General features: G+C 40.5%; 1 protein-coding gene across 2 annotated transcripts in view; it reads right to left on the bottom strand.

The window, feature by feature from the left end:
- Nucleotides 1-27,891, bottom strand: part of CSMD1 (CUB and Sushi multiple domains 1) — a 1,951,187-nt gene that overhangs the window by 225,313 nt on the left and 1,697,983 nt on the right. For both annotated transcript variants that reach the window (XM_045086171.1, XM_045086170.1), the window contains 5 exons: nt 26,038-26,225; nt 20,591-20,785; nt 7,303-7,419; nt 2,504-2,617; nt 966-1,061 (listed from right to left, as the gene is read on the bottom strand). In XM_045086171.1, coding sequence (XP_044942106.1) covers nt 966-1,061; nt 2,504-2,617; nt 7,303-7,419; nt 20,591-20,785; nt 26,038-26,225 — 710 coding nt within the window. The remainder of the gene's footprint in view (nt 1-965; nt 1,062-2,503; nt 2,618-7,302; nt 7,420-20,590; nt 20,786-26,037; nt 26,226-27,891) is intronic.

Below are 27,891 nucleotides of genomic sequence, written 5' to 3'. Positions count from 1 at the left end.
TGATGCTGCCTAGTATGTTTTCTGAAAAAGTCTCTATTAGAGGAAGAAACCAGTGCTAGAAAGTGATCCTCCTCCACTTCTGAAGAAAATATTTAAGAGTAGCGAGGAATCTCTCTAGCCTCAAGCAAAACTGAAACCTAGAAAAACTAAGCATTCCTTCTTATTTTGGAACATACAGTTTGTCTCTGTAGATGGTGATCTCTGCACGTTGCAAGCTACACAGCAATTCCAAGTTCCATCCAAAGGCCTGCTTTGGTCTTCAGAAAGTGTAAAAATAGTTTACGCATGTTTTTTTAAGTTAATGTAATGCACACGCAAAATAAAGGTAAACTAGAAATAGGGGGGAAATCCTCATTTTTAAAGAATCTTTGTGCAATCTTAGACATTCTGAATACTCTCCAATTTAAAAATAAATAAATATAAAGGTTTCAAAGTGTCAGAAGTTAATAGAACACAAACAAAATCAAACAGGTGGAGGGAAGGGTGCATGGGTAGTATTTGGGGATTTGCGTGATTTTGTGAAGTCGCTTTTTCAATAGTTTTTACAGGCAGGTCTGGAAGTGTACAATGTGCTTAAAGGTATTTTATTAAAGCAGTTACTAAAATCTAAGCCATCATAAAACACTTTGCCTAATTACATAAAATACTGTGAGGGATGTGAAATCCCTTGGCTAATGTGAGGAGCTGTGACAGGAGAAGTGGTCCGCATGGTCCCCAATGGTGCCGGAGCAAAGAGCCGGTTCCGTGTCTTCATAGAAGCAATATCCTATTTCAGTGTCAAAAAGGAAAGCTGTGATGTTCTTGATAAATCGTTTGGGTATAAATATACGAATACCCTCAATTCCCTAAATATAAAGCAAAACAACACAACGCAGATATAAAGCAAAACAACACAACGCTGTGCTTTAACTGGGCACAGCGTGGGACAGCGCCGGGGAAGACCGCAGCGTGCAGGGGAACTTTACCTTGGTAAACGAAGTGGAAGCCCCGGGCAGATGCTCCGCTCTTGGCGCTGAATCGCAGGAGAATCTGATTTGATGTCGCCAAAGGTAATGTTTCACCTGAGGAAAAAATCAGAGACCATACAGGAGATCCACGGGAGGCACTGCACCACTGGGGACAATATTTGGGAAGTAATTATTAACTTGGAATTTCTCATGTAATTGTTGGACTTCTGTGAAATTTCCCTTTGGGTTCAGGACTCAGACATATTGTATCTATCAAGATTTTAAAACTGTTCTTATCCATTCGTTCTGTTCAAATGTTGCTTTAGCAATCGTCTCATGGAGCAGGCACTGGTGACGGGTCTGCCGGCGGACAATGCGGGAAACTGAAGCATCCGACTTACTGCCGACTCAGAATCAACTATATTTGAAAATGACTTGCTGGGATTTTTTTTAAAATAAGAAAGTTAAGTAAATCTGAATCCAAAGCTGATTTTAAAAATACTAAAGCATTCAGAAAACAATAACAAAACAAACGAACAAACAAAATGTTCTGAAAACGTATCTCCACCTTTTAAAGTCCACCTGCCCTAGAGGAATGGTCTCTCTCAAATGCTGTTACAGGGCAGGTGAATGGCATTAGCTTTTCAGAGGTGAATTTGTCTCCAGGTATCAATATTTTAAACCTGTATCTTCTGATGGATTTCCAGACATTGCACCATTGGACATTGGCAGGAAATAATAATCTTAAGACACTCAGTTAATAATAGGGAGAAACCAGAAATAATCAAATCCTAACCTTGGTTGGCAAGAGTTTGTGATACACCGATGTGCCTTGCTTTGGTAAACGATGAATACGCACCAGCGGTAGAAACTGTGCGGTTTGCACAAGGTCCAAGTGCAGGAGGCGCTATGTAGATTAGGCTGCACTGACCAAGTGAATACTAATGAGCACTAAAACTAATTGTTTTCGGTGTATATTCTTATTTTTTGGTAGGGGAAGACTCCATTTTTCCTTTTATGCAAGAGTTTGGCAAAAAGACTGAGTTGTGAAATGACATCACGTGTTTCGTGAAGACCCCCATACGTTCCCATGCATTCGTGTGCACATGCTCATGTCCGTGTGTGCACATATGTACTCATGGGCATGCATGAGTGTGATGCCTCCCTATATGTGTGCATTTAAAGGCTGGTAATGATTTAGACCAAAACGTTGATACTGTTTATCTCCAGGAAGATCATGAGACATGGAAGAGAAAGTAGAATACACAAGATAGTTTATTCCCCCTCTTTTCCTGATATTTGCCTTTTTTATTGAGACAGATATTATTTTTTCTACAATGTTAATAAGTAAAATGATAACGGTCAACGGTTTTATATGTAGGATAAAATACAGTTGAAATTTTCCATCAGGAATAAGGTTTTGTTAAACAAGCAAGAAAACTCGAAGAGGATTGCATTCTTCTTTCATTAAAAAGAAAAAAAAAACTAACAGAGTTCAAAATGACTCATTCTAGCAGTCTAAATAAAATTCAATACAATATTCATTGGATGTTTACCTGAATGTGACCCCGAGAGTGAGCTGAGAAGTCTGGCTTGTGGGTGTGTTCCATCAAATAATTCTGCCAAATCGTTCAGTGCCGTCTGGAAATAGGCAAATTGTCCAAACACCACTGCAAAATAAAGGGGTAGGGTTGATATGCTGTGTTGTCTCGCAAATAAAGAATCCTAAGAATTCTGTAGAAATCCTACAGAATTTCTACAGAATCCTAAGAATTCTGTAGAAAATAATTAACTGGTTTTCTTTCTCTCTCTCTCTCTTTTTGGGGTTTTCTCTTTTTCTAAGATGTTTTAGTTGCTTAAATAATTTTATTTTGCTTCTTGATGACTTCATACTTAATAATACTTCCTCATATAGTTTGACTAGTAATTGAATATTAATTGGAATTAATTGAATTAATTGAAAAGTAATTGAATGTTAATATTAATTCCTTTCAGTATTATATTAGGATAGTAGAAGAACAGCCACAAGGCCCACCATGTATTTATGGGCAGTTAATGGCATTTTGTGGGGACAGGGATCAAGACATCTGTAGGCTTTAAAATCAACCCAAAAAATTAAACTAAAAACATGCCAAGTTGTAAAAGAATTTAAAATTCTTTATTTAGGATTGTTATAAGACCAAATTCTTAGAAACTCATTGCAATTTATACACAAGTCAACGACATGTCATAGAAATTGTTTATTGTCATTCCAATGCACAACTTTATTTTCTGATATTTTCTGATAGGCCGTATCAGTAGAAGAACACACCTCCTCCCAGTAGAACACAACTGTGCATTTCACTACTTCAAACTTCATAGATTATTTTGTACTCAAATTGACAATAGGGCCTTTAGAACATTTAGAAACTCTTGTGATTTGGCACGTAAACCAGGACCAACTGATTCTTGTTTATATGTAATGTTTAAACTAGAATCATTCTAAATCATCTTGAGCAAGAAATAGATATGGACATGTCAGGTACACATATCAGAATTTAATGAGGGAATTAATGTAAGTGTTGGCAGAATGGAGGGGCTCTAACTGTAACAGCTCATGTGTGTGTGTGTGTTCTATATATATATATATATATATGTATTCTACACATGCCATGTACCCTATTACAGGTGTGCATTACATATACACACATGTATAATACGCATCACATGTACTGAACAGGTAATAAATATATGCACACCCATATACATGTATTTTAAGATTTTATAATTCCTTTATAATTTCCTGGAGAGAAACGATTAAGGAAGCATGAGAGCAAGGAGGGCTTTCCCTGTGCATGAGATAGTCTAAAACAAAAAATTAAAAAGCGGAAGAGAACGTTATGATTTCCACACGGTTCTGGCTCATACAATGCCTTTGTTCAAACCTCCCGCCCCCCAAAACAATTCTTCATCATGTTGGAGGAGGATGCTTGCATCTTTTCAATAGTATAAAAGTGAATCATAAGCCCATGACTTCAAGAAACTTTGATTTAGCTAATTAATCAATCAATCATACTTTAAGAGACTTTTAGAAAGCATCCACTTTACAGCAGAATCTGAAGACGGCTGAGATTAGAAACAAGACCCCGGGCCGGCTGTGTGCCAACATGTGCAAGAGTCAGGTTCTGCACATCAGCAGAACTGAGGCTGCTTTGGTGAGCTGCTGGGGCTGAGTTCAGGCCCCGGACTGGTTCCGCCCCAAAGAGCAGATGTCTGCCACGAGTGACCAGTGCTCCGTGCTGTGGACACTGCAGCTAGACGTGACTGTGACAGGAATGAGTATGGAGCTATAGGACGTGAGCCACAGGGCAGCTGTTTCCAGCTGTGGGGGAGTCCATGTCCAGCTGGGGAGACAGCAGCATCGCTGGTCTTAAAGCAGGAGGACTGTAACCCTTCGTGTGCACGAATGACATGCAGGGCGCTCCTTTCAGCCCGTGACCATCAGACCCCGATTCCGCAGGGGACCATGGAATGTGGTCATTGGTCTGGTTTGGCAGGTGCTCCAAGAGGAAGGGAGAGGAGGGAATCGGGCAGCAAAGGCCACAGCAGCCTGAGACTTCAGGGCTTGGCAGGCCACACCCAAATACGTGGGGTTTGCTTGTGGGCAAAAAGGGAGGGAAGATGCCGATCACGGTGTTTCCATGATCAGAGCTTTGTTTTAGAAAGGGTACTTCGGTGATGCTTTTTTTTTTTTTTTAAAGATTTTATTTATTTATTTGACAGAGAGAGATCACAAGTAGGCAGAGAGGCAGGCAGAGAGAGAGAGAGGAGGAAGCAGACTCCCCGCTGAGCAGAGAGCCCGATGCGGGACTCAATCCCAGGACCCTGAGATCATGACCTGAGCCGAAGGCAGCGGCTTAACCCACTGAGCCACCCAGGCACCCCCTTCGGTGATGCTTTTGAGTGAAAATAGGGAGAGATTGGGGTATGTGAAGACCTGCCTGAAACATCCTTCCCACTGGAGCCTGCGCTCACCGCACTTGTGTCACTTCCCACCAGCAATGTTCACCCCGTCAGCCGACGAGGGATTTTCAGGGAGCCTGCTTACTTCTCTCTCTCTCTCTGCCTGCCTCTCAGTGTACTTGTGATTTCTCTCTGTCAAATAAATAAATAAAATCTTTAAAAAAAAAAAAAAAAGAAAAAAAAATGGGCATTTCACAGGCACAGACTTGTGACGATTATTGAATTAATTAGTGAATTAATTTACTTCCCAGGAAAGAGTAAAGAAGAGTAGAAAATAGAAGATATAAGACACTATAGATTTTCATTAAATACTCCATATAACTATTTTCATTTCAAATTAAAATTTTCTGCCTGATACAACGTGATACATGTATATCATTACACATTTCAGATTGGGAAACAATGCTCAATATTTAGGATAGAGGTTTGACCATTTTTTTTTTCTGCTAAAAAAAACACATTGTGACAATTCAGTAAACTTTGAAACAAACCAAAATCATAGGCTCTGGCTGCTATATTCCATTGTGATAAGTACAGTCTGTCACGTATCTAGGAACAGAAATAAGAGGAATATTCATGGCAAGTAATTGGAGGCTGCTGCGGGGCACTTAGGTGGAAAAAGTGGATTTACTGGGACCAAGTCAGTGAAATCAGATGAATTGGTCTGGCATAAAGAGTGGGGATTAGGAGCTATTCTAAGTTTTCTTGTCTGTTTATTATAACAAAAGTGAACACTCTGAAGTCCTCTCACTTTCTTAAATGAGAGTAGGAGGTGCTATTCATTCGCAGAGTTAAGTGAAGCCCTTTGCCCTTGGGAAGCTGGTCCCTCTGCCCTGGTCTCCAGGAACACGCCCATCATCCCTGATGCTCAGAACACCATCTCCTCTTAACCGAGCGAGATGCTACAAGAAAGGCCCCACCTGAAAACCCCATTACTCTTGAGAACTGACCCAGGGTGGACACTAGTGCTGGGGCTTCAGAGACCAAGCAAGGTACATCACACCATTCACGAAGGGCCTGTGATCTAAACTACCTAAGGCTGACATCAGCGCCTGGCAGAGGTTTTCATTAGCGTGAACAGACCTGTGCATCGTAAATAACAGAAATTTACAGAAACCACTGGTCTCCCACATGCCATTTTCTTTTTTTTTTTAATTTTTAATTTTTCATAAACATGTATTTTTATCCCCAGGGGTACAGGTCTGTGAATCACCAGGTTTACACACTTCACAGCACTCACCAAAGCACATACCCTCCCCAATGTCCATAATCCCACCCCCTTCTCCCAACCCCCTCCCCCCAGCAACCCTCAGTTTGTTTTGTGACATTAAGAGTCACTTATGGTTTGTCTCCCTCCCAATCCCATCTTGTTTCATTGATTCTTCTTCTACCCACTTAAGCCCCCAGGTTGCATCACCACTTCCTCATATCAGGGAGATCATATGATATGATATGATCTCCACATGCCATTTTCTTAACCAGCAATTAACTTTCCTGTCATATAACTGTACTTTTTAAGATGTTTTCCCTCAAACAGATTCTACCCTTAGAATTTTTATAATTTTGCTTTTTATCTATGAGTAGGTGGCTGCTATTTTGACTCTAGAGAACAAAAAACACCTTAACTATGTAAGGTTTTAAATTTTAGTATTGGAGGGGAAAAAAAGAACCTTGGCTATGAAGCTATAAAAGCTTCTATCTCTTTGACTCTGGAAAATAACTCAAATCATAAGAAACATCTGTGGTCAAGAGTGAGATTGGGGGTGCGGTAATCCAGCTTTGGGTAGACAGAGGGCAGACCTCACCCCCCACCCCAGGAAGGCCCTTCTGGAAACGAAGCCTTTTGGAAAGCCGGCTCAGTTGGAAGCATGTGGAGAGACCACCACAAATTACGTGCAAAGGAACCAGATGGGGGCTCAGCCTATTTCTGCATCACAGTCACTCAGAGGGGACTTCAGTGATCCAGGGATTTCCATCATAATCTGATTACAAAATGTATGTACAAATTAACAGACAGTGTTCCCCTGGCCCATTTTTCTTGGTGATCCTCCCTGGGGTGGGGGCGGGGGGAGATGCTTTCTAGCAAAAGTAGAAGCAAAGCCAATTGTGTTCTCTCTGATTATTCTGGATCACGATCTTAGAAGAACATTAAGCATTTTATATCACATCGATGAAAGAATTGTAGTGGATACTCTGTACCTTCAGAAAACCTCTGCTGCAATACAACTCATCTTCTTGTGTATTATTTTGTTATATCGAGAGCTGAAATACTTCCTTATAATATGGCAGAAGAATCATCAATGAAACCAATATGACATGGGATGGCGACTACAAGGCTGAAAAACCAACTTACCGAACTCCTTGGGCACCGTGATGGAGTAGAGGCATATCTGGCCGGCCGTGTAATTATGAGGGTAGTTGGGCGACAAAACGACCCCTTCGGATCCCGTGTACTGGCCTCCGCAGGGAGCTGCAGGTGGAATCAAGCAAAGGTCACGGGCCACCGTTGTCACAAAAACATAACAAAGTAGCCATGTGAGAGACTGCTTAACCTTGCTGTCCCAAGTGACGGAGAATGAAACACAGAGGGTTTCCAGGTTTGAATAAAGAGACTCAGCTTAGGAGGACAACTAAGATGATTTTCGGACCTCTCTCAGATGGGCTGAAATAATCATGAAAACGGCTCTAACCCAATAACAAGTTCGATACAGAGAGATTCTTGAATTACCAAAACTCATCAGAATTTTCTGGCCGGTCCCAGTCATCAGATTAATTTCAGACCTACAAGGATGATTTCAGTTTTCTACTGATTTTATGTTATTATGGGTCTTAGAAAAAATAATGTTTGCTTTTAACGTTTGGTTGTTGCTTTAACTTTTGGTTTCATGGGTTCAGTTCAAGAGTAACAGAAGGAATACTAATGTGCCAGAATCTTTTCCTGTAAGTTTGGCTTAAAACCAAATCAATTCCTAACTAGGAAGTCTGGGCAGATAGAAGATGGGGTGTTACTCGCAGAGCTCGGGGTCTGGGTGCCTTTATTTCCCTTCTGATGATTTTCTTCCCTTGTGTGATGCTTTTGCTGAGAAAATCTCTGTAAGCATCTTAAAACGGACATTCAATTGAATCCCAGTCTCATGATTTCCAGTGTTTTAATTAAACTGCCTCTACTCCAGTCCCTCTTCTTTCACTGAAGAAGAGCTCCCGGTCTGCGGAGCACGCCGGGAACGGGAGACACTGAACCGACGACCCCTGCCGTCTGACCACCGCATCTCAGATACACCGTCCTGGACCGGACGTCAGAGTCATTTTCAGCATTTGACAAAGTCTGTATTTCTACAACTCATTCTTCTTGATATGAGGGTATTCAAGCACTAAAAGAAGGCAGAAGTAAAAGATAATATATTGACTCTTTTAAATGTTAATCAGGATATGTGAAGTTCTAATTGATGGGCTTTCTCCACAATGGTTCACGCTCCTGGGAATATACTGACCCTAACTTCCAAGCACCTCATTCGTGATTTGCGAGATTTCAAAGCTGTTACCTTATGATGGCACGCTAAATTTATATCTTATTTTAAATATCTTATTTTAAGTGTCAAAGGAAAATAGCTTATGAATCCAGTAGCTTTGATCTATTTGTGATCAGCTTCCAGAGATTTTATTTAACTATACTAACTGTGGTCTTCAAGCTGATGCCTTAATTCGGAATAGTTTTATCATTTAAATGCATTTCCAAAAAATAAATAAATAAATAAATAAATAAATAAAAATAAATGCATTTCCATTGGTGTTGTTACAATTCTAAATAAAAACATTTTGTTTCAACTTCTGGTTATAAGTTAAATTCCCAGGGTGCCTGGGTGGCTCAGTGGGTTAAAGCCTCTGCCTTCGGATCAGGTCATGGTCCCAGGGTCCTGGAATCGAGCCCCACGTCAAGCTCTCTGCTCCATAGGGAGCCTGCTTCCTCCCCTCTCACTCTCTGCCTGCCTCTCTGCCTACTTGTGATCTCTCTCTCTCTCTGTCAAATAAATAAAATCTTAAAAAAAAAAATAAGTTAAACTCCCAAGTTGCAAGAAATGCTGGTGACTCATTCTATTATTTTAGATACAACAATTTTTTTTCACCTCATCCATAAGTGTAATTGGGTTATTTCAGGACTATTTTTTTTCTAAAAAGTTTAAAGTTCAAAATTTAAAAAACAAGTACCAATAAAAAATAGAAATTTATCATCTTTCAGCCACATAAAATTCAAGCAGATAATTGTGCAAATATCCTTTTTTTTCATCTATAAAATTCATCCATTTCAAATTTTAAGCACAGGTATAAATAAAAAACTCAAGTAAATGGGGTAACATCTGGATGCCCAAATTATCAGACAGACTTCCGTCTTATCAAGGACATGGTCTGATGAGTTTGTGAAACAATAAGTACAAAGATTTATTTTGCTCAAGAGATGAAAGAGTATTATTTTATGATAATAGAAGACAAAAAAAAAAAGACAACATGAAAGGAAACTGACCTAATATTTTAGGTCCACTGTTTCCTAGATAAATTGCATTATGCCTGCATGTTCTTACTCAGACACTAAAGATAAACACACGAACTGTATACTTCAAACACAATCCAACACTTGTGAAATTGGTAAAAACATATGTAGAGAGGAGAGGCAAGATGGCGGAGGGGTAGAAGACTAAAACGACATCGTATCTCAGCAGCTGAGCTAGATAGGTATGAAACCACTCTGAACTATTTGGTCAAACTCAACAGGAGACAGACGAGAAGAAGAGCAGCTATTCTAGAAACAGAAAAGGGACCATTTTCTGGAAGGTAGGATGTGCTGAGACGTGAATCGGAAGCTACGGGAAGATAGACCACGGGTGGGGGTGGGGGATAGCCCCTCGCAAGGGCGGTGCAATTCCACCTCAGGCAAAGACATTTGAGAATCACTGCAACAGGCCCACCCCCAAGAAATTCAGCAAGACCATCCAGCCAAGACCATCCAGCCAAGACCGAGCTCACTAATCAAGGAGAGCAGAGGAACTCCACTGGGGAACGCAACGTATAGAACTCACGGCTTTTTCCCCCATGATCCTTTAGTCTTGCAGAGTTAAATTTCTTTTTAATTTTATTCTTTTCTTATTTTTTATCTATTTTTATCCATTTTATCTATTTTTATCTATTTTCATCTATTTTTTAACTTTTCCTCTTTCCACTTTCAGCATTTTTAACTAGTTTATCTTAATAAAATCTTTCTAAAAAAACTTTTTAAAACTTCATTATTATAGTCATATTTTATCCCCTCATTGTATTTAAACTTATTTTTTGTATACATATAGTTTTTTTTTAAAGATTTTATTTATTTATTTGTCAGAGAGAGAAAGAGTGAGAGCGAGCACAGGCAGACAGAGTGGCAGGCAGAGGCAGAGGGAGAAGCAGGCTCCCTGTGGAGCAAGGAGCCTGATGTGGGACTCGATCCCAGGATGCTGGGATCATGACCTGAGCTGAAGGCAGCTGCTTAACCAACTGAGCCACCTAGGTGTCCCTACATATAGGTTTTTATTTCTAAAAAATTTGGGATACAATTTCTTCTAATAGATCAAAATATACTCTAATCTAGCACATAGCTTTGGTCTAGTCTCCAGCCTGAGCACATTCCTTCCTCTTTTTTCTTTTTTTCCTTTTTCCAACAAACTTATCTTATCCATTCCCTTTCTAGGATTTTTAAAAAATTTTCATCTTTACAGTCATATTCCATCCCTTCATTGTGCTTACCCTTATTTTTGTATGTATATACATATATAATTTTTTCTTTCTTTAAAATTTTGGAAGGTAACTTCTTCTAAGAAACCAAAATATACCCAAAATCAAGTGGGTGACTCTATTCTATTCACCAGTCATATATATATACACACACATAGAGAGAGAGAGAGAGAGATGACAGATAGATAATTTTTTTATTTTTATTTTTTTAAATTTTTATTTCTTTTTTCCCTTTTCTTCTTCCTCCAGTTATGGATGTCTTCTGACTTGGTTAGCGTACATACTAAAATACCCTTTTAGTATTTTATTCTCTTGTTCATATATTCTTATCTAGATAAAATGACAAAGCAGAAAAACAACACACAAAAAAAGAAGAAGAGGCAGTACCGATGGCTAGGGACTAATCAATATGGATATTGGTTATATGTCAGAACTAGAGTTCAGAACAATGATTCTCAAAGTGTTAGCTGGGCTCAAAAAAGACATGGAAGATAATAGAGAGACCCTTTCTGGACAAATAAAATCTCTTTCTGGAGATAAAAAATCTAAAATCTAACCAAGATGAAATTTTAAAAAAGCTATTAATGAGATGCAATAAAAAATGGAGGCTCTTACTCCTAGGATAAATGAGGCAGAAGAGAGAATTAGTGATATAGAAGACCAAATGATGGAGAGTGAAGAAGCTGAGCAAAAGAGAGACAAACAACTACTGGATCAAGAGGGGAGAATTTGAGAGATAAATGATACCATAAGATGAAACAATATTAGAATAATTGGGATTCCGGAAGAAGAAGAAAGAGAGAGGGGGGCAAAGGTATATTGGAGCTAATTATAGTAGAAAATTTCCCTTATATGGCAAATGGAACAAACATCAAAATCCAGGAGGCGCAAAAAATCCCCCTCAAAATCAATAAAAATAGGTCCACAACCTGTCATCTAACAGTAAAACTTACAAGTCTTAGTGACAAAGAGAAAATCCTGAAAGCAGCTCAGGGCAAGAAGTCTGCAACATATAATGGTGAAAATATTTGATTGGCAGCAGACTTTTCCACAGAGACCTGGCAGGCCAGAAAGAACTGGCATGATATATTCAGAGCACTAAATGAGAAAAACATGCAGCCAAGAATACTATATCCAGCTAGGTTTTCATTGAAAATAGGAGAGATTAAAAGCTTCCAGGATAAACAAAAATTAAAGAATTTGCAAACACCAAACCAGTCCTACAAGAAATACTGAAAAGCATCCTCTAAGCAAAAAGAGAGCCTAAAAGTAGTACACCAAAAAGGAACAGAGACAGTAATAGTCACCTTACAGGCAATACAATGGCATTAAATTAATATCTTTCAGTAGTTACCCTGAGTGTAAATGGGCTAAATGCCCCAATCAAAAGACACAGGGTATCAGAACGGATAAAAAAAACAAGACCCATCAATATGCTGTCTCAAGAAACTCATTTTAGACCTAAAGACACCCCCAAAGTTAAAGTGTGGGGGTGGAAAACAATTTACCATGCTAATGGTCATCAAAAGAAAGCTGGGGTGGCAATCCTTATATCAGTATTATCCTTATGTCAATATTAAAATATTATATATTTTAAGGCAATCCTTCAAATCAATTAGATTTTAAGCTAAAGACTATAATAAGAGATGATGAAGGACATTATATCACACTTAAAGGGTTTGTCCAACAAGAAGATCTAATAATTTTAAATATCGATGCCACTAACATGAGAGCAGCCAATAATATAAATCAATTAATTGATAATGATATGATAATAGTAGGGGACTTTAGCACACTCCTCACTGAAATGGACACATCATCCAAGCAAAAGATCAACAAGGAAATAAAGGCCTTAAATGATACATTGGACCAGATGGACATCAGATATATTCAGAACATTCCATTCCAAAGCAACAGAATACACATTCTTCTCTAGTGCACATGGAACATTGTCCAGAATAGATCACATCTTAGGTCACAAATCAGGTCTCAGCTGCTACCAAAAGAATGGGATCATTCTCTGCATATTTTCAGACCTCAATGCTCTGAAGCTAGAACTCAATCACAAGAGGAAAGTTGGAAAGAACTCAAATACATGGAGGCTAAAGAGAATCTTACTAAAGAATGAATGGGTAAACCAGGAAATTAAAGATTTGAAAAAAAATTAATGGAAACAAATGATAAGAAAATACAACTATTCAAAATCTGTGGGACACAGCAAAGGCAGTCCTGAGAGGAAAGTATATACCAATACAAGCCGTTCTCAAGAAACAAGAAAGGTTTCAAGTATTCAACCCCTCCTTCACCAAAGGAGATGGAGAAAGAACAACAAAGAAAGCCTAAACCCAGAAGGAGAAGAGAAATCATAAAGATCAGAGCAGAAATCAATGAAATAGAAACCAAAAGAACAGTAGAACAGATCAATGAAACTAGGAGCTTGTTCTTTGAAAGAATTAATAAAATTGATAAATCCCTGACCAGAGTTCTCAAAAAGAAAAGAGAAAGGACCCAAATTAATAAAATCATGAATGAAAGAGGAGAGATCACAACCAACACCAAAGAAATGCCAACAATTTTAAGAACATATTATGAGTAATTATACACCAGCAATTTTGATAATCTGGAAGAAATGGATGCATTCATAGAGACCTATAAACTACCAAAACTAAACCAGGAAGAAATAGAAAACTGAACAGACCCATAACTGGTACGGAGATTGAAGCAGTCAATCAAAAACCTCCCAACAAACAAGAACCTAGGCCAGACAGCTCCCCAGGAGAATTCTACCAACGATTTAAAGAAGAATCAAACTGAACTGAATTGGTACTGAAATTGTTCCAAAAAATAGAAATGGAAGGAAAACTCCCAAACTCATTTTATGAGGCCAGCATCACCTTGATCCCCAAACCAGACAAAGACCCCACCAAAAAGAATTACAGACCAATATCCTTGATGAACACAGATATGAAAATTCTCACCAAAATGCTAGCCAACAGGATCCAACAGTATATTAAAAGGATTATTCACCACGACCAAGTGAGATTTATTCCAGGGCTGCAAGGTTGGTTCCACATCTGCAAACCAATCAATGTGTTATAAAACATTAATAAAAGAAACAACAAGAACCATTTGATACTCTCAATAGATGTTGAAAAGCATTGGACAAAGTACAGCATTCTTTCTTGATCAAAACTCTTCAAAGTATAGGGACAGAATGTACATACCGCAATATCAACAAAGCCATCTATGAAAAACCCAAAGCAAGTATAGTTCTCAATGGGCATAAATTGAGAGCAGTTCCCTCAGGTCAGGAACATGGCAGGATGTCCAGTATCACCACTGCTATTCAACATAGTACTAGAAGTCCTAGCCTCAGCAATCAGACAACAACAACAAAAAATAAATAAAAGGCATCTGAATCAGCAAAGAGGAAGTCAAACTCTCACTCTTTGCAGCTGATATGATACTCTATGTGGAAAACCCAAAAGACTCCACTCCAAAACTGTTAGAACTCATACAATTCAGTAAAGTATCTGGATATAAAATCAAGGCACAGAAATCAGTTTCATTTCTCTAAACCAACAACAAAACAGAAGAAAGAGAAATTAAGGAGTCTATCCCATTTACAACTGCACGCAAAACCGTAAGATACCTAGGAATAACCCTAACCAAAGAGGCAAAGAATATATAGTTTTCTGTACTCAGAAAACTATAAATTACTCATGAAAGAAATTGAGGAAGACACAAAGAAATGGGAAAATGTTCCATGCTCATGGATTAGAAAAACTAATACTGTGAAAATATCTATGCTACCTAAAGCAATCTACACATTTAATGCAATCCCTATCAAAATACCATCAATTTTTTTCAAAGAAATGGAACAAACAATCTTAAAATTTATATGGAACCAGAAAAGACCCCAATAGCTAGAGGAATGTTGAAAAAGATCACCAAAGTTGGTGGCATCACAATTCCAGACTTCAAGCTCTATTACAAAGCTGTCATCATCAAGAGAGTATGGTACTGGCACAAAAACAGACACATAGGTATAAGGAACACAACAGAGAAACTAGAAATAGACCCTCAACTCTATGATCAACTAATCTTCACCAAAGCAGGAAAGAATGTCCAATGGTAAAAAGAGTCTCTTCAACAAATGGCGTTGGGAAAATTGGACAGCCACATGCAGAAAAATGAAACTGGGCTATTTTCTTACACCACACACAAAAATAGACTCAAAATAGTTGAAAGACCTCAATGTGAGACAGGAATCCATCAAAATCCTTGAGGAGAACATAGGCAGCAACTTCTTCAACCTCAGCCACAGCAACTTCTTTCTAGAAACATCACTAAAGGCAAGGGAAGCAAGGGCAAACACGAACTAATGGGACTTCATCAAGATCAAAAGCTTTTTCAAAGCAAAGGAAATAGCCAACAAAACCAAGGACAACTGACAGAATGGGAGAAGATACTTGCAAATGACATATCAGATAAAGGGCTAGTGTCCAAAATCTATAAAGAACTTATCAAACTCAACACCCAAAGAACAAATTATCCAATCAAGAAATGGGCAGAGGACATGAACAGACATTTCTGCAAAGAAGACAAATAAGACAAAAAATACCACCCAAATACCAAGAGACACATGAAAAAGTGCTCAACATCATTGGGCATCAGGGAAATACAAATCAAACCCACAATGAGATTCCACTTCACACTAGTCAGAGTGGCTAACATTAACTGGTCAGGAAACATCAGATATTGGAGAGGATGCAGAGAAAGAGGAAGCCTCCTATACTGTTGGTGGGAATGCAAGCTGGTGCAACCACTCTGGAAAACAGCATGGAGGTTCCTCAAAAAGTTGAAAATAGACTCAGCAATTTGACTACTGGGTATTTACCCCAAAGATACAAACATAGTGATCCAAAGAGGCACACCTATGTTTATAGCAGCAATGTTCACAGTAGCCAAACTATGAAAAGAGCCCAGATGTCCATCAACAGATGAATAGATCAAGAAGATGTGGTATATATACACAATGGAATACTATGCAGCCATCAAAAGAAATGAAATCTTGCCATTTACAGTGATGTGGATGGAACTAGAGGGTGTTATGCTAAGTGAAATAAGTCAATTAGAGAAAGACAATTATCATATGATTTCCCTGATAAGAGGAAGTTGAGAGGCAGGGCAGGGGGTTTGGGAGGTAGGGAAGGAAAAAAAATGAAACAAGATGGGACCAGAAGGGAAAAAAACCTTAAGAGACTCTAAATCTCACAAAATAAACTGAGGGTTGCTGGGGGTAGGGGGGTAGGGAGAGGGTGGGTGGGTGATGGACACTGGGGAGGGTATGTGTTATGGTGAGTGCTGTGAAGTATGTCTCTGATGATTCACAGACCTGTGCCCCTGGATCAAATAATACATTATATGTTAATAAAAATAATTGATTAGAAAGAAAGAAAGAAAGAAAGAAAGAAAGAAAGAAAATAAAGCATCTTTTAAAAAAATGTAGAGAACTTTCATTTCATTCTCAGTAATTATTCTGTCCATATGACTGTGTTGATGTAAGAAATATATGGGTGTGGGCTTTTCCATAAATAAAAAATTATGATCCTGTGATAAAAGAAAAATAGATATATACTTACTCTTTGGTAATCAATGTATTAAACAGATCATTTCCCAAATGAATAGAGTAACAACAGCATCATTACAGATGGTCACAAGAAACGTACTCATCCCTCTGGTTAATTGGAATATATGTCTCACACGTAAAGGCAACAAATACCATCAGGTTGAATGCAAACCAGAAATAACACAGCAAACACCCTGCCCCACGAAAGGGATCTAGGGTGTTTCAATTTCAGTTCTGACTTTATAGTAAATTTCAGTGAAGAAAAATTGGAGGCAACAGATGAATCACCAAGAAAAAAAAATATCCTACATTTAAAACAAAACTAGTCCAAACTGCACTGACTGCATTCCAAAATATATGAACTATCAAAATGTTTAAAATATAGCTGAAGTCCCCTGATTTAGTGAGTCATCTGAACAACCCTCAGTTATTGATTCATGCAAGAAATGTGCTTTTCTCCATGACAGATCCAAAATAAACTATGCAGGAGATAATTTCTGGCTTAATGATTTTGGAGTTGAGTTTTACTGAAATGTAAATAAATAGCATTAATAAAAATTTATGTTTTATGCACTTTGAGGACTGGCAAATAGAAACAGTGCTTGACTGTTAAAATTTGACTATATATATATTGTCCAGATGTGACTTCATTGTTTATGTTTATTCTATGGCTAAACTATTTATTATCATTCTCCAATCAGTTCAAATTGTATTTAAGTTTCAAATTTAATTCCTCCAACATTATTATTTAACAAAGTCGAAAACTCACCTTTCTTATTTTTCCTTTGGTCCCTGTATATAATCTCTATTGAGATATCTGAGAGGGATTTGCACACACCTGGGACTGGATGGGAGTCTGGGATCATTGCCTTTTGTTCCCTGAAAATGATCATGTGTGCCGTTTACATACAGATTAAAATGCACGTAGAGAACAAAATGTACCTAAAGAATCAAGATGCTCTATTTGTTGAGCATCTACTTTGCTTGGGAGCCTTATGCGTACCCCATTCAATCTTCCCAGTGCTGTGAGGTAGAAATTCTTGCCCTCTAAGCCCTGGACGGTGAAGCCGGGATCCGACTGCCTCTAGATGGATAACCCTGGGGCACAGCTCTAGCCCACCCTGAAAACCCCCTTCCCAAACCATGAGGGTCCTCAAGACACAGGCGGGCAGCTTGCAGGCAGCCCATGATCCCCGGCACCATTGCCCGTGGTGTGCACTCTCCAGGTCTTTCAGGAGCCACAGGGCTGGTGGTTTTCAGTGTGAGGGCAGTTTTCTGGTGGCCAGCTGGGCTCCACACCCATGTCCCAGGGGCCCTCCTGCAGGACAGGGATGGGGCACAGGGCCCCACAAGCAGGACCCACTCCCTGACAGGGGCCCGAGCTCACACCGTACCCTTTCTGTGTTCCAACTAGAGGCTCTCCTCCTCCCCGCTTCCTGCGGGCGCCCTGCAGTGCCCACCACTGTGTTCACCTCCCAGAGGCCTCTCCTAGTTTTTAGTCAACTTAGCAAGAAGGACCTGCGGCCTTTCTGTCGTTCAATCTCCCAAACCAACTCACGCAGTAACTTAAATATGTAGCTGTTCAGCATTTTTCATTAAAAAGATCGATGGAGGGGTACCAGGGAGGCTCAGTGGGTGAAGCGTCTGCCTTTGGCTCAGGTCATGATCCCAGGGTCCTGGGTTCGAGCCCCGCACTGGGCTCCTTCCTCAGCCACAGAGTCTGCTTCTCTTTCTGCCTCTCCTCATGGCTGTGCTCTGTCTCTGTCTCTCTCCCTTGCAAATAAATAAATAAAATCCTAAAAAAAAAAATAGATCCTTGGAAAGTATGGATTCATAAACCAACCTTTCTGATCATGATTTAAAATTCAAAACTAACTTATGTTACCTAGAGCTAAAAATCTACAAGATTCCCTTATAAAATTGTTTTTATATATATGTACACATATCATGTACATGATACATATATATTTAATCTACATGTAATATATATCAATTTTTTATTTAACCTAATATATTTACTAATTCCTAATATATTCATTTAAATAGTATATATTTAATATACATTATTATATATTATGTTTGTGCATTACTAACAATATAAATAAATAATATATATTTTTATTATATGTTTAAAGATTTATTTCCCTTTATATTTGTAGGTGTGGATATGCTTATATATAAAGAATAATTCACATATATAACAAGTGATTTTCAAACTTTCAAATGTAAAAAATAGCAGCAAACATTGAAACAGAAATTTTAGAGTACTTTTTAAGAATTTGAGATGAATGATATTTCTGGGTCATTTCAAATCTATGAGATGCTTGGACATTTTATTCTATATATTGGGCATTATTTATATTGTATAAGTGGTACTTGCCTTTTAAATGTAACTAATATAAGATGGAATTTGTATTAAGTTCCTGTGAGATGTAGTCTATACATGTATGGGTATTTTTAGGTCTATCTCGTACAGCTAAATGTCCACATGATCATTAGGGTAACCGATGTTGCTAGGCATGTTACCATGTCGCTCTAGAGAGGACTCGGAGGTCCGCAGGCTCTGGGCCACTTCCACCTCACCCAGGGGCTTGACCGTTGGTCTGGAAGTAGGTTCCAAACATGTGGCTTTGCCCCTAGGCTGAGATCCTGCAGGCACGCCCACCACCACCCCATCGCTGGTCAGAGGCCACGGGGGCACTATCGTTTTGCAATGAGGAAACCCTCCACGCCCTGACACACACTTTGAAGGCACTGTATTCGGATGGCCCTGTCACGTTCAGACACGCATGGAAACCATCGTGGACAGATGCACCACGCAGGGGGATCACAGCACTTTCACGCTGCTGCAGCACGCTCTGCTCTTCCAGACCCCTGATCTCAGAAGCATCAAGGGTTGTATCTTTATTATCGAAACGTGTAAAATTAGGAAGTTTCAACAGGCTACAGACTGTTTCTTTCTTTTCTTTTCTTCAGATTTTTCCATTAAAAATGGCTTTTGGGGACACCCAGGGTCCTGAGATCGGGTCCCACATCGGGCTCCTTGCTCAGCGGGGAGCCTGCTTCTCTCACTGCCTCTGTCTGCCTCTCTGCCTGCTTGTGTGTGCTCTCTCTCTCTAACTCTCTCTCTCTCTAACAAATAAATAAATTAAATCTTAAAAAAAGAAATGGCTTTTGGCCATTTGCCCATTGGTTCATTTTTTCTAGAACCCTCTACGCAGGGCTTGCTGAGCGCCAGAAACTGGAGCTGGATCCTGGCATGACAGGCTTCCTCAGCCAAAAAGCTCCCAGGTTCATAAACACCGAAAGCCAGAGGCGCGGTGCAGCTCAGGGCATAAGGCACGTTTGTTTGTTTTGTTTGCTTGAATTTTTATGTGCTGACTTTTAAATTTCACCTATTTGGTCTGAAAGCACTAGTAACACTGTGAGCTGAACTGGGGGGACAGCGAAAAGTTTGGGGTAAGTTCAAGGTATCTAACTGAGCTGGTCCTTGAGCTCATCCCAATATAACTTGGAAATCATTTTTTTTTTTTTTCTGCCAAAACTCATGGGGTTTTACCATCTTCTTTTTTAATGTGTGTGAGTCTCAGAGGGGAGGACACAAGTCGCCCATCTAGAGCTGGAGGGGTTTTGTCTGGAGACTCTGATGCAACTACGGCCTAGAGTCACATACAGAGTGTGGCCACAGACCAGGAAATCTATGTCACCTCCTGTCCCTCCACGGCCCAGTGCACCAGCCCCCAGGCTGCTCTCACCGCAGCGAGCTCTGTCCCTGAAGGTTGACCATAACTTATAATACGTGGCTTTATTCATTTAATGCCTATATAAAGAATTACAACGACTGGTATCTTGGGGGAAATGACACATAAATATATCCATGGAGAGAAATACAGACAAGAAGGAGAGACACAGAGAAACCCAGAAAGAAACAGTGCACAGAGACACCGAATGTCCATCTGTATCTCTTATGTACCTTAGGCCTGGAATATGCAAACACAAAGGTTAAAAATGTCCAATTATCTAACTGAGGGAAAAATACCAGCCCTTCCAGAAGCCCAGGTAATGGCCAATACACTAGTTCCACTACATGGGGGAGAAGTGTGATGTCCTTGGTCCCCATTAGCATTGTGTGTGATCAGACGCCAACTCCTGCTAGAGGAACAGAGCACTGAAGTGTGGCAGGGTTTTAAAGCGAGACTGGGCATTCCAAATTAGGATTATTGGAGAGAAACCGAGAATCCATGCGTACCGTTGCAGGAAGGCAAGGCTTGGCTCCAGGCAGGTTTTCCATCTGCTCCGATCACACACGTGATGGACGAGGGGTCCACGATCTTGTAGCCAGAATCACACTGGTAAGTGACACTTGAGCCAAGCTTGAAGTCTGTGCCAATTCTTGTCCCATTCATTATATTTCCAGGGTCAAAGCAGGCTTCCCGTGGCTTCTCTGTGGAGGAAATAAATGTCAGCTGCATGAGGGCACAGTCTTACGCTTCCGTTCCTTTAGCTGCTTCCCGTTTTATTTGGTGCCTGGAACAGTGCCTGGTGTGCTAGAAAGGCTCAGACAGTACTCACAGACTGAAGTTATTTGTTAATTATCAAGTTACTATTAATAGTGCTATGCCAGGGGCGCCTGGGTGGCTCAGTGGGTTAAGCCACTGCCTTCGGTTCGGGTCATGATCTCGGGGTCCTGAGATCGAGTCCCGCATCGGGCTCTCTGCTCAGCGGGGAGCCTGCTTCCCTCTCTCTCTCTGCCTGCCTCTCCATCTACTTGTGATTTCTCTCTGTCAAATAAATAAATAAAATCTTTTAAAAAAATAGTGATATGCCATAAAAATGATTACCAAGTTAAAAATTATCAGTTAAATATTATAGAAAATATTGTAGGAAAACTCCTATCTAATAAAATTATGTTTCTTTTTTTAACGACATTTTATGGAAGAATTGCTATTGAATTACTGTCATTTGTTAAAAAAAAATACAGCATTATTGTTGTGTATATCTTTTTGCTCTGGATTATAGTACGGAACCAAAGACACTGACTCAGGAAACGCTGAGGTCATTTTCCACCTCTGTGCTTAAATCCTACTAACATGAAGTCACAGTGTGCGTTAGGAACAATGAGAACCTGGGCCTTCTCGGGAAGGCTGGTTCACGCAAGCTCGTGCACTTTCAGGTACCGTGACTGCAGCCCGGCTGGGAAGACGTGGAGGGGAAGCGCCCACCGAGCTTCCTGACGCAGAGCACACCTTCCCAGGAACGCATGGTTGGAGGAAAGCCAAATGCGGTGTCTGCCCTGGACTGACCCCAACCACGCAGCCTAACGAAAGGAGCTGCCCAGACGGTTCCAGGCCTGTTTCGTACCAGGCACAGAGCCGGGGGCACGGCGGGCTTTAACCCAGTGCTTCAGCACGCCTCTGCGAGGACGGTCCCCAGCTCGCTTTAAACGCAGAGAATCTGAACCTGGTGCTTGAAGAGTTAAAAATCTTTCACTAAAAACCTGTCTTTTCCTAAATGTAAATACAAAACTGTCTTTGTAGCTTGTAGCTACATGGTTAATCCCAGTTAACTGTTGGTAACCTTAATATTTTAAATGTTTTTATATTCGAGGTCTTCCAAAAACCTCTAAATGGAAATATATATATATGTATATATGTACACATGCATACATATATATGTTATATATGTGTGTTTGTGCATATTTATGCTTATATGTATATGTATATATATATATTTATATATGTTTATAGGTATTAAATGTTCATGTATATAGTTATACATCATTTCACCATTTGAATCGCTTTTTACTTATGCATGTCAACAGCCTTCATGCCATCATCCAAGCTCCCGGTAATGTCAGAAGCCTCCGGAACTGGATCTCACAGATCTCCAAGTGCTCACTATAGATTTGGCTTCTACGTGTGTGTGAGAGGCAGAGAAAGTGATTGGGGCCACCAATGTCAACAGGCTCGAAGAGAACTTGAGTGCAGGAAATAAACAGGTCTTTGCTCTCTGCTTTTGGCTTGACAAACCCTCCCACTGTAGAGAGTCTACCCGTCCGCCCCGTCATTCATTATAGAAAATCCGGTGTTGATCACATATACGAAGGATCTCTGAAAATTATAAGGTGTAAACTTCAGCTTTTTTGGTGGGGATTCATATCAGTCCCTATTTAAATGTTTTCTTGCTGATTGTCTACATGTTGCTTATTAGTGATGCTACACACTTGCGTCTGGAGAAGACCCTCCTGAGAGACTGCAGATGTGTCACGAGAGATGAAGAATGACATGAGCTCTGAAAACTCTGCACATTCTCGTAGGAATGGATGCTATTTAGAAGAGGAAAAAGGTACAAAGTTTGGGAAGTTATGCAGGAAAAAAGGAGACTTGTTTAACTGTACTTATTCCATATTTCCCGTTATATTTATGAAGATCTACATGTCAACATCAGCCAAACAGAGATCTCTTTGGCAATTGTTGACTTAAACTTAAATTGTTTTTAAATTTGTTTTCTTCTTTTTTTGTTTTCTTGTACAAACCCTTGTGTCCAGGGCTGACTTTTCAATAGATCACAGCGAGGAAGCTTGTTCTGCTACACACGAAACCCCAGCCCAGAAGCAGGTCGTCTACACATGGTTTAGCACCAGGTTCCCCATGAACATGTGTTGCATGACAGTAGAGGGGGCGACCCTATTTTCTGCTGCATTTCTGGGACGAGGGCCTCTCCACACGGGATCCCAATCCCAATGTGTGGCAGGTTAAACTTTATTCTTAATGCTAAGAATCTATTATGTTATTTACTTACATACTTTGGCTAAAATGAAATATATACTAAAAATACTATAGGTTATATTATAATATATATCATTATATAATACATAATATATTATAGATTATTTGAATGTTATTATATACCTTATTATATTACACCATTGTTATAATACATGTTATTGTATCATACTATAAGGTGTTATCATATTGCCATATATGTGTTTTACATATACTGCATTGTAACCAAAGCATGTAAATGTATGCAGACATAGATATATAAATAAATGCATACTCTATGACTATATAATGTCTGTTAACATGTAACTGATGACAGGTATGATCGTCTGTAAAACAACAGAACACCTTTTTGCAGGCCCTTGTTCTCCTGTTACTGGAGTTTGTCTGTGGGTCCCAGGTTGGGACCAGCCTTCTAATCATTTTATTGAAAACCGATTTGGATATTTTGAAGGGCAGGTGATGTTGCGTTAATTCTCTGTAGCTATGTAAATCCCATCTAGAGCAGAGAACATTTAGTTTAAGCAGAGCAGGAATGAAAAACTACGATTGTAGGCACTGGAAGGTTCGTTCCCCTGACTGCTGTCTGCCGGTGTCCCGCCGAGCACACTGGGCAGCTAGTGGGCCAGGCATGGACACTTCTCCATACGCAGCAGCCCCCCATTCGGGATGCGTCCCCAGGCCCCAGGAACGGCTGAAAATGCAGACAGCACCAGGCCCTACGTATGCTTCATTTTGTTCTATTCATACACAACAGTTCAGCTTATAAATCAGGCACACTAAGAGGTGAGCGATAATAACTAATCACAAAATAAAACCACTGTAACCATATGCTGTAATAAAGTTATGTGAGTGTGGTCTCTCCATCTCTCTCTAAATGTCTCACTGCCCTGCCCCCTCTTCCTGTGATGATGCGCGAGGACAAGACGCCCACGATGTTGGAAGTAAGAAGAATAACCCAGACGGGGGACACAGCGTCAGGTGACCTGCGGCCCTGAGGCTATAGCCCGGGGGAGGGGCATCTGCTTCAGGACAGACGTGGCGGACCCTGTCACCCAGACCAAGACAGGGCAGCGAACCTCAGAGAAGAGGTCTCCCCCACGTGAATGTTGCCTTCTCAGTCTCTTCAGTCATGTGTCCTTGTACGTCTCTGAGTTTAGTTGAATATTTGGTTAATGCCACTTACACGATTATCCGCTCGGTGTCACTAATTTGGGTTTCTGACGGCAAGTGTCATCTTCGTTTCTCTAAACGTCCTGCGTCTAATCTTTCGGTTCCATTCATCGGCTGTCAGTTCAGGGTGTTCCGTGATAAATCACGGATACTGTTTTTGCTCGCTCAGTTTGTCCTGTTTTCTAAGTCAGGACGTCATAACGTGTTGTGTTTTGCCATAGTTCACATCTGTTCTCCCTAAGGAGACACCCCTGAGCACCCCAGTCCTGGGGCCCCACGGGGGGTCAGCCAGGGGCCAGAGATGGGGGCTCGGCGAGGCGGCCCGTGACTCTACTGCTCACGTCCCTGCCCTCCAGGGGCACTCGCCAGGGCAGTGCGAGCTACAGTTGCCTTCCCCTGTCTTCCGCTGGTTGTACTTGTCCACCACCTCTACTGGAGAGCTTTCCAGACCTTAGGAGCTCCAGCCGCCAGAGAGATGGCTGGCCTGGTCACAAAGAACTCAGACAAAGGAGGCAGGACTTTCCTTCCCACACTTACTCGCTCACTGATCATCTGTCCTAGATGCCCTGGAGGGTACACCTGTCCGAGCAGGCAGTGGCACATGTGTGGCCCTGTATTTAGATGCAGTGTGGTCTTTTTTAGATTCATTACGGACCAGGCATTGTCACGATGAAGTGCATTTCTGTGAGTTCTTGTTAATACAGAAACTACCTGACGATACAGAAAATGCTTGAAAGTACTGTTTTCAGTTATTCACAGACACGAACAGACCCCATCCCCAAAGCATAGGAACTCCTCTGATTGCTGAAATGTTTACATTTTTTCTTGCTGTGCATTTTAAGAAGAATTAGTGAGTTTGTAGGTTTTGCTGTTTAGAGGGAAATACATTAATTTTCTACTTAAAACCATGTAAGGAGACACATGCCCAGTGAAGAGTTAACAGAGATGAAATGTGTTTTGCACTGTATGTGACAATTTAATTACTAGTAATAAGTAACTCAAAAGTTTAAATATACGTATCCTCATTATTTTTTTTACAAAGCACTCACTACTGTGAAATGATATTCCATGAAATCCTTTTCTCTAATTCTTAGCAATATACTTTGCATTTTCTTTGTTCACATGAGAAGTGGATGTGAAAAGTGTGTAAGTATTTTCACAGAGCCTATAGCAAAACAGTTAGTTTAGGGTGGTTTTTGTGAGTTTGTCTCTGACTGTTTTTTCTGGTGTTTGATAACGGGATGGTGGATCCAAAACGAAGTTGGGGTCACCTGTCTGGTGACCACACAGGAACCCCTGTCTGCCCGGAAGATTCATGGGACCATGGGTATTACACGTGGAAAACCATGGATGCATCCAAGCTATTTTGATGTACTTGATCTTAGTCATTCTGACGAAATAAACTAGAAGATACTAAAACACGCACTAAAATGATTCTTCTATGTCATCAAATCCTTCTTTACACAAACCGTAATTTATTTTTACATGGCCATAAATTTGGGGAAAAAGAAATGATTCAGAGTTTTGTTTGTTTGTTGTGTTTTTTCTTTTAGCTAAGGTAGAACTGTGTCTCCGCATTTTCTTCTGCTCTGGGAAGATCCATCTGTCTTCCCCAGACAGAGGACCGAGGCGTGAGCATTCTACACACGAGACAGACAGGCAAGATGGCGGAAAGAAATGCTTACAATGGAAACGTCCTGATACAAATTATTTGACGCACCAGTGAAACTGGCCACAGTACCTTTAAATTCAATTGCGAATCCCGACAAGCCCACAGACGCGTCACTCCGAAATGCCAGGAAAACACTGTTTCCACTGCTCTCGATTCTTTCTGGGGCTTGAGAGCCCTGGAAGCTTCCAAGGAGAGGTCTGTTGGAATCCTCGCCTTCATAGATGTGCAGGAAGTCATAGCTGGGCTCCATGTTGAAACTAGAGGGAAGAGAACTCATCAGGTTAGACACCTACGACGCACCTCTCATCTCCCCGACTAGAACGTTACTGGGATCACTGTGTGAGTCTCTTGGCTTCCAAGCAATGCTTGTTAAATCTTAGAACAACCCCATAGTAAAATATAACAGCAATTTACATGTCAAAATAGCTATGCGTGTAACAACTATCCACGAGAAACACTGTCCGTATTTTACGGGGTGACCACTGTATTCAAAATGGTACGATTTTTTTTTTAAAGGTTTTATTTATTTATTTGACAGAGAGAAATTTTGAAGCTGATCCTAGTACTGAGGACTGAAGAGCTCTTCCCCACACTCATGAAATTGCTAAGGAAGTGTGGTTTGAAGGAAATGGGCTTAAAAGGGAAGAATTCCCACTGGTACTTGATTTTTATGTGAATACTTGTAGTTTGAAAACAATTACTTAAGTTTTGTTTAAAAATTCCTTTTTTGTGAGCTTTTCATTTGTTTTGTTTTGTTTTGTGTACTTTTAAAAAGGTAGCTGCCTCTCCTTGCTTGGGTGAAGCGGCTGATGTAAGTCATCGCTGTGACGTCACAGAGTGTGGGGTCACCTGTTCCAGCCCAGGCCTCCCCATCGCTGACTTCAGCCAATTATCTCTTTCCCATCCCCCTCCCCTGACTCCACTCCCCTCTCTATCTCCCTTTCTTCTCTACTATTAAATATCCTGGTAATCGCCAAAGCTCTCAAGAGGGATTTGGCTTGCAATGTCTCCGCCATCTTTGATGAGAAAGCGGATGATAATCTGGGAGCTTCAGAAAGGAACACAGTCCCAGTGAAAGACTACATGTGCAGAGGGATAAGATCTTGAGGAGATCAGAACAAGCCAACAAATTGGAGGAGTTTAAGTAATACACTCTGGCCGGCGTTCCACTTCCCCCATCTCTGAATCAAGCCTCTGAGTCTGTAGCAAGGACTCATTCTGAGAACCTTCGACTCTCCTTCGAGCTGGCCGGGGACAACAGGGATGGAGAGTCAGGAGTCTTAACCATCACCAACATGGGCTTTGTTAAGGTGGCGTGGTTTGTCTGCAGATTCAAGGGACGGCAAGGAAGACTGCTGTCTTCAGACATCGCCCACCGCATTCTAAAGGAAGTGACAAAGAGGGACACCACGGAGGACCCAACGTTAATCCTGACCCCAGCCTGGCAACCTGCCGTCCTGCCTTATGTCAAGGCTACGCTGGGTCCTGTGGGAGGTCCCCGGACATATTTACTAAAGGAAGTTGTAAAAGGTCTCCTAGTCTGGTCATTTGACAGATTCCTTGAATCAGAAATGAACAAGGAGTAGAAGAGTGGCAAGAGAAAGGACAAAGGACCAGCAGGAGCTGATCCACCAAGTGGGCTTTAATCAGAATAAGAACTTTTTTTGTAATACCTAACAGGAATGTTTTGAGAACCCGTCACACTGTGCCCCAAGAGCTGGCATAGGTAATTATCATGACATAATTTTCGAGTGCTGGAAATACAACAAGGCACAGACACAAAGCCTTCTGACTGCGCTCTCTCTCTCTCTGGATATACCGTAATCCACGTGTAGAAGTCTGGAGTGAAATTTGTAATTCATTATGATTCCATTTGTAAAATCCATCCGTATTTCTACTCATGCTAACTGCACAATCCATGAA

Source organism: Mustela putorius, unplaced genomic scaffold, assembly GCF_011764305.1.
Source record: "Mustela putorius furo isolate JIRA1106 unplaced genomic scaffold, ASM1176430v1.1 tig00000905_pilon_pilon_pilon, whole genome shotgun sequence".
Taxonomy (NCBI): Eukaryota; Metazoa; Chordata; class Mammalia; order Carnivora; family Mustelidae; genus Mustela; species Mustela putorius.
This window is presented reverse-complemented; position numbering and strand designations above follow the sequence as displayed.